At 40.3% G+C, this 8358-nt stretch overlaps 1 protein-coding gene across 1 annotated transcript; it reads right to left on the reverse strand.

Annotated features, from left to right (window-relative positions):
- Nucleotides 1-5245: 5245 nt before the first annotated feature.
- Nucleotides 5246-7530, reverse strand: LOC101311936 (protein FAF-like, chloroplastic-like). The gene is made up of 2 exons (XM_004291491.1): nucleotides 7401-7530; nucleotides 5246-7274 (listed from the first exon to the last, which is right to left on the reverse strand). Exon 2 carries the CDS (start codon nucleotides 7251-7253, stop codon nucleotides 5595-5597), a length of 1659 nt encoding a protein of 552 aa, XP_004291539.1. The 5' UTR covers nucleotides 7254-7274; nucleotides 7401-7530; the 3' UTR covers nucleotides 5246-5594.
- Between the last annotated feature and the right edge of the window lie 828 nt (nucleotides 7531-8358).

Genomic DNA, 8358 nt, shown 5'->3' on the forward strand with positions numbered 1-8358 from the left:
TTCTTCCTCATTCCACTTTAACATATCCAGTTTCACAGCCTCTGTATCTCTTCCCCAATTCTAGCTTTCGTCCTCTTCAAAGATCACATCTCTGCTAACAATGATGCGCTCTCCCACTAGATCATACAACCGGTAGGCCTTAGATTCTTCACTCACCCCAAACATCACACACTTGAGGCTTTTATCATTAAGTTTCTTCCTCTTTGTTTTAGGTATAGGTGCGTGTGCAGCACAACCAAAAACTCTAAGGTGGTGCACTACTGGTTTCACTCCACTCCATGCCTATTCAGGGGTAACATCTTTTACAGCAAGTTTGAGACTTCAATTGAGAATATGAATTGCCCAATTGACTGCTTCTGGCTAGAAAACTTTAGGAACTTCTTTTCCAGTTAAAATACTTCAAAGAATTAAATTTAGTTTACCCCATTGTGGTTTAGAGGTGAATTCATGTTAGTTCCTAAACTTTCAATTTCATCAGATTACCCCCCGAGCTCTTGTTTTTCTGGTAATTTAGCTTCTCAACCCTCAAAACGTCATCACAAGTCATCAAATTTTAATGTCCTAATTGGACAGAGCATGAGTAATAGGAGACGGCAGACAGAAAAACAAGAGCTCGGGGGGTAATCTGATGAAATTAAAAGTTTAGGGACTAACATGAATTCACCTCTAAACCACAGTGGGGTAAACTGAATTTAATTCTACTTCGAACTATGTTCATGATGGTCTGGTTTTTTCTCTCGGCCACCCCGTTTTGCTGTGGGGTGTATGTTGTGGTCAATTGCCTATGAATGCCATCAGTATTGCAAAAATCTTTAAACTCCTAGGAATTATACTCACGACCTCTATCAGTTCTCAAGCATTGAATGTATGAACCTGTTTCCTTTTCAACTAGGACTTTAAAATTCTTGAATGTACTAAAGGCTTGTGACTTCTCAACTAAGAAATAAACCCAACACTTTTGATTGAAATCATCAATGAAACTGATGATATACCTTTTCATGCTACTTGACTCCGGTGTAATAGGTCCACATATGTTCAAGTGGATGAGTTGGAGTTGATAAGATGTTCGCCACATGCTTTTCTTAGGTATAGGTTCTCTATGTTGTTTTTCTGTTGTTGGATCATAATTCATAGATAATTTTGTGCCCTAATCCTTAAGAATTACTTGTTCTAAAGTCCATTTTGTTGTCAACTAATCCATTTCCATATTTTGTAGAAAATATTGACAAGAGAAGAGAACCGATGAAATTCCGGCGATTTTCCGAGCACCGCCACTTTTGGCGGCCCAAGTCCGATTATCTTCATGGTAGAGGAGGGAAGGAGGAGCAAGAGTTGTTTCATCACAACTAAGTCCTAACCTTCTAGTTCAAATTGAACTACATCACATTTCCCTCTTTCCCACTCATCCATCCCTTTTGCCCAAAAGCCCATGAATCCCTACAATATCCATCATGTATTTGTAGGTGAATCATCATATTAGCCTACACCTTTTCTCTCCATCATTACCTTTTCTCTTACACCTCCCTTCCCATCACCTTTTACCTTGGTTTTGGCAATGTTATAGCCATGTTCACACTCATTCTTGGGAGCAAATCGGAGAGGAGAAGGAGAAAGGCTGAATTGGTTTGGCCACTCCCACATTTTTCACTCATCTTTGCTTTATATTTGAATTTCCCTTCACCCACTTCACACACCATCTCCCACTTCACACACTACCTCATTTTCCTCTCTCTAATCTCCATTAGAGAATCACCACCACTCCTCCACAAAACCTCCATCTCCACCACCTTCATACCATAACCTCACTACCATCACCTCCAAATTCGTCACTTTTCCCTTCTACCCATCTCATCTCATATATACAAAGCTTCATCATTTTGCCATTCATCCATCTATTCCATCCTTTATCATCAAGCAAGAGAAGGAAGAGGAGCTAGCACCATTTGAGGACACCATCACCATCACCTCCATCATCACCATCACAAGGATACCATGAGTTCATCCCATTCCTCCTCAACTTGAGCATAGTCACTTTTCTTTCCTTACTCTTTAGTTTGATGTTCATAATCATGTTGAAGCTTGTATATTTGATTATGAGTGAGTAGTTAGTTTGTTGAGGCTAGGGTTGAAAGCCCTAGCCAATCTTGTATGACATTGATGTATATATTGTGTTTGATGCACTTTTCATTAGCACCTTAATATGCTAGATCAAGAGTTGAACTTTCATGCTTGAACTTAATCAATTTGGGTATGTTTGTTTGCCATGATATGAGAAATAATTAGGGCTTGATTAACCTTAGTTGTTTGAAGCATGATAACATATTATATGTGCGTGTTAGGGTTGTGAACTACAATCACTTAGAAATAAGCTTGGTTGGTTTGCATGATTTCTTCATCTCCAAGCTTTATGCACTTAGGGTAATGCATTAGATTCCTAATTGGATTGAAATGCATGACTTAGGTAGTTAAGTATTACACCCGAGAGGGGTTGCTTGATATCAACAAAAGAGAATGTCCCTTGTCATACCCGAGAGGGATGCAAGGAGAGAAATTGGCTAATTAAAATGACATCATTCATTTTAGAAGTATCATTATTTGCAAGGGAGGCTAGAGGTGAAAACCTTAAGTCCCAACTCCCATCCATTTCATCACATCTAATTTAGCTTAGCATAGTTTATATTTCAAGTTTACATTTAACAAGTTTCGAATCAAATCATCTCAAAACCAAAATCAAATCTACCTCATCTTGCATATATTCACCATGAACTTTGGTTCACTTGTGAGCCATTGTTTGTGATTGTACATTTGCATAATCTTTTTAGCATTCTTTAGGTTTTCCTAGCTAGAGTGGGTTTACCAATCCCTTGGGTACGATATCCCTTACTCATAATTCCTACACTATAACTTGACCCTTATACTTGAGGGTGGCTTTTTGGCTAACACCTGTCACATAGTCTCGGCACAATTTTCTTGGTGCTTTGATTTCTGGCAACCCTTTCACCATCTTCCCAAATTGCAATGTTCTCAGTCCTTTGAAGCCAAGATGTCCATACTGACAATGCCATAACTGAGTGATGTCTTATGTGGCAGTATTAAAGCATGCAGAGGCTCTAAGCAACATATTTGCAATAAGCATAAACATTCTATTAGCAGTCATAGTTGTTTGTATGATTAAACCTTTTCAAGGATGATAGACTTGACATGTTCCATTCTGAATTAATATTGCCACTCCTCTTTCTTATAATTGTCTAATGTTGAGCATGTTATTCTTCAACTTCGAAATGAAGTACACATCGTTGATCACATGTGCAACTCCATTAATTTATTTATAACCTGATGTTACCTTTCCCCATCACAGCCATCGTAAAGTTGTTGCCGAGCTTCACATAGTGCCTATAATCCTCATCTAGATCAACAAACCACTTCTTGTCTCCACTCATATGGTTGCTACATTCAGAATCCAAGAACCAAACCTGCACTCTTTTGGCATCGTTCATCTCAACATGTGCCATCATCAACATTTCTTCAATCTCATCTAGCTCTGCGTAGTTTGCATTCTTCTCCCAATCAGGGCACTCGTATTGGAAGTGCCCCAATTTATGACACTTATAGCATTCCACCAATGCTTTGTTGAACGGTCCTCTTCCTCTACCTCTAAAGCCTCCTCTTCCTCGACCTTGGTCTCCACGACCTCTTCTTCTACCACTAGCAGTGTCTTCAAAGAAAGCATTATACCAGTGCTTGTTCATCACCACCATTCTTCCGAAACTATTGCTCATGAAAAAGTAATGAGCTCTACAATTCATCCACAAAAAGGGTATCAATGTCCTTCGACTCTTCAATGGAACACACAATATAGTTGAACTTCTCGGTCAGGGTGCGCAAAATCTTTTCAACAATCTTCACGTCCTGCATATCCTCTCCATAATTGCGCATGTCATTGGCCACAAGCATGACCCTTGAGAAGTAGCTTGTAATTGTTTCCCCCTCTTTCATCTCTAGCACCTCAAATTCTCTTCGCAAAGCCTGGAGATGAGCTCGCTTTACTCTCACGTTCCCCTGATATTTCCTCCATAGAATCCCACAGTTGTTTGGAGGTGTCCTTCTGAAGAATGGTCTTCAAAATGGACTTGTCAATTGACTGAAACATATAATTCTTCGCCTTGAGATCCTTCAACCTCAATTCCTCCAAAGTTTTTCTCTGAGTCGCACTTATCGTCTGTTCATTTGTTGGCTCAGAAAAACCTGTTTCAATAAGACCCCAATACTCCTTTGAACGCAATAGATTCTCCATAAGCATACACCAATGCTCATAATCCCCATCGAATTTGGGAATACATGGTTGAGCAAAATTGCTCCCTTCGGCAGCTGCCATCTCTCACGCATTATTTCTCTCAGTGTCTGACTCAAACACCTTCTCTCTCAGTATGTGTTTCACTCTTTTTAATCTCTCACAATCAGGCCCTCAAGGGGCTCTGATACTAGAATTGTTGAATTGATTTGAAACACTAAACAGTTCTGCAAATCTGGAGGAAATTCCTTCTATATTATTCAACTGCAAACTGGTGGCTTTATAAGTCTTACAAGGAAAGAGATGAAAACAAATTGCACCCCACGTTTAACACTAACTAACAACGTGGATCATAGACTAAACTGAATTCAAACCTACAAACACTTCCCTAACAAATAGGGATTATTATCAAACACGAACATAAACAAACATAACAACTTTGACAGCTAAGCAACAGCTTCTCAACATTTAAGTATCGAACTCGTCTCAGTACATGAGGATACAAATAGAAGAAACGAAAATCAAAGTGAGAATGACATTGAATTTAATTTGGAACTTCTCGTCTGGGATCAATCGATCTGAATGTAGGAAGGGATACTTTTTTTTTTAAGATTAGAGTTAACTGAGTTAGTGGTCTGTTATCAGAGTGATGAGGTGTCAGACTATTATTGGTGACATATATTTGACACAGAGATTTTCCGGAACAAGTGATTTACTTCCCTCTCTTAGTGGGAATAACAGGTGTCAAAATATTAGTGATGGCACGGGGTTGACATAGGGATTTTCGGGAACAGGTGATGTACTCCCGGATTGTAAAAGAAAATATGTGGGACAGTGGGACTCGTAATTAAACACAACAGCAACCAAAGTAGAACATATCAAGCGCAGTGGATCATGATGTTCCCTATATAAACATCAATTAGGCAGAGACGACCCTTATTGGAATCCCATTGGCTAGTTTTAAAACAACATAATCATAATATCATAGATATACAAGACAATACTCCAAAGTTAAAGATGACGCTATGATTTTGTTGTAGATACCACAACAAAAGGAACTTATATAAAATTATGGCACGCACATACTATTTGAAATGTCTGCTGCTATCTTTCTTTGTGATCATTGATTTGATCTCTAAATCAAAGTTGTCTCTCCCTTCCTTCTCTTTTATTAATTGACTACACAAACCTTACGAGCTAGAGAGGACTGATAGAGTAAATTAATAATGGGTAGCAAGTAACAATGGATTTGGATCAACACTTCATAGGGTTAATTCCGAGAGGATGTGGACGATGATCATGATCATGAAGTGGCAATGCAGTAAGGCTCCCAGAATAGAAGAGACCTGCTTCTAGGCTCTTTGCAGCCCTTTGACAAAGGAACAATGTGATCCCCTTTGTTGCCTCTCAGAGCCAGCAATTGTTGCTGCTGGTTTGCCATGGGGTCCTTGCTCTTCATGGGCGGGGAAGCGGCTTGGGAAAGTGGATTCAGAGCTGCTGCGGGCTTGGTGCGCCAATAGTACTCGTAAGCATTCAAAGAAGCTGCGGTGGCGGCTGTTGCTGTCGCTGCGGCCGGTGACTTAGGTATCAACCGAGCCACACGGCCGGGCCGTGGTGGAAGTGATTGTGCTAATGGTGCTGGCTTCATTGTTACCTCCTCCTCATCACCTCCATACTTAACTACTTGGTTAAACTTGTTAGCAGCCCACCCATGACTCCTATTAGCTAACCCAACTGGCTTTTTCATCATTAGTGCTAGCCTATGAACATTTGTCACCCTACTTGTCAACATTTTTGGTGCTTCCTCCATCACAATCTCTATTTCCTTGATTCCACTTTGCTTTCCTACTACTTTCTCAACCTCAACTTCCTCCTCATCCTCTTTCTCACTCTCGCTCTCGCTCTCCGAAAAGTTGACAAACTTCTCCTCGAACTCTTTCTCTTTCTGCTCTTCAGCAACCACTTCTTCATTCTCTGAGTACTCCTCACAAGATCTTGGAGTAGCACTCACAAAAGTGAGGACAAGCCGGCCGTCTTGGCGTTCAGCACGGAAGTTATTGGTAGAAGGCATCGACACGGCTTCAAGGACTACTCGCCCGTTGTCCCGGTGAGTCTTAATGCGAAGTGACGCTCCATCGGAACCCGATAAAGATGGGATAGGAGGAGGAAATGATCGAGCCACCGCAGCTGATTTATTAGCAGGAGCAACAGCAGCAGCAGCAGCAGCGTTGTACTTGACAACTCGAAACTCTTCCACGTGCGCAACTGCTTGTGTATTCACTTGTTTCTCTTGATCTTGTTGTTGTTGTTGATTCTCTGCCACTTGTTCTTCCTCTTTGCGATCGACTACTATGTCTCCGGTTTCTGAAGAAGGGTATGATGCAAAGCCTTCAGAACCAGTCTCGGATCCGAGGCTTTCAGTGCACACTTCAAGACTCTTTCCTTTCAAAGAGCTCGATTGTTTCTTCACAAGAGGATGAACATAAGGTGCTTCTGGAACCACCGACTTGTTTTCTTCGTTTTTTGCTCCATCCTTGACCAGTGAGCTCCAGATGTCAAACTGTCCCTCAGCAATCTCTTTCTTCTTCTTCTGATGAATCTGATCATCTTGATCGATGGGGGTCCATATATGGAACATCTTCTGTTGTTGAGCCTTCCTGTTTCGGAAACGATCCTCGTCCTCATCGGAGGAGGAAGATGAGTTGCTGTCCTCTATGGACATGGAGAGCTGTTGAGATGATGCAATCTTTTTCATGGGAGAGAAGAAACCTTGTTGAGCCAGCCATTTCTTGGACGACATGTCAGCCGACAGTGTTCGTCGCAGAGAAGCAGCTTTGTTTCTTTCACAGTCGGAGCCGAGAATGGTGACGATCCCCTGCTTCTCAGTGACTTTGGCTTCTTGCTCCATGTTCTTCATGAAATGAGAAGAAGAGTGTAAACTCTTGCTTAGACCACCCGCCATCTTATATTCAGAGAATATATGCTGCACAAACATAAAACCAAAAACAACAATCAGAACAACTGAATTGTGGATCATGTGAAGTATGTTAGTACTTGCCGGCATGTGATTGATCATATACAATTCATAAGAGAATAGAGATTGAATTACCTGATGGATGTGAGGAGAGTTGAGCAGAGAGGTAGCACCCAACAGAGGCCTGCTAAGAAGTAGCTATAGACCACTGAAGGGGTGCGATTTGAGTTGCAGAGGGATCGATATATGATGATGAGTATATGGGTTTTGTGGTGTGGCTGATGATGGCAAAGATGGGAGGGGGAATGTGGGTATTTGTAGGCTGCCAAAAGGGCTTTGGAACCGTGTGCATTGGGACCCGTCTAGTCTACCATGAATTAGACCCTTTCTTTCCAGTATGGTTATATTTCCCTTTTAAGAAAAGGCAAGGGTTAAAAGAAAAAAAAAAAAAAAACCAAGAGTACGTTGGGACTTAAAGGGGATGATCTCATTTTCTCTTTGATTTTGTTTCTCAAGTTCATTTCGATTTTTCATTCTAGAGTTGCGCGCATTACGATTTTAGAGCAATTTCGCAAGTGCTTTTGGAATAAGTATATAACTATTCCCATGATAAATATGTAACTTATTAAGCTTCTTAATAATGAAAATATCTCCATGTACTTCAGAGAGAGCTATTCTCATTTCTCCCCCATAAGATTAAGTTTTTATTTTCAAAAAAGATTAAGTTTGTAATACAGAAGGTCTGTTTGTGTTCTATAAACTGCTATCGTTGGAGTTCTTTGTGCTCATTTTGCATGAATCTGAAAGTGTATGCATGTATTACAAATTAAAATATGTAAAAATGAAAGAGTAGTAATTCATAATGTTTTGAAAATTTTCCGAGTAAAGAGAAGTACGTTTATATATGGATGCAAAGATGTTAAAAATTCTAAGTAGAAAAACAAAGAACTTTGATCCATTTTTTTTTGCCCTAGCTTGCTGCGTATACATGTCGACAGTGGGGAGTGATGTAGGGAAACGATAATGGGGCCTTTACCAATTAACTTAGTCCCTAACTGATTAGTCACAATCAGAGCATATGCATGTCATCCAT

Source organism: Fragaria vesca, linkage group LG2, assembly GCF_000184155.1.
Source record: "Fragaria vesca subsp. vesca linkage group LG2, FraVesHawaii_1.0, whole genome shotgun sequence".
In the NCBI taxonomy this organism is placed as follows: Eukaryota; Viridiplantae; Streptophyta; class Magnoliopsida; order Rosales; family Rosaceae; genus Fragaria; species Fragaria vesca.

Bases quoted from the DNA above. Each gene is read 5' to 3' on its own strand.
- LOC101311936 (XM_004291491.1), bottom strand. From the start codon at position 7,253: ATGGCGGGTGGTCTAAGCAAGAGTTTACACTCTTCTTCTCATTTCATG.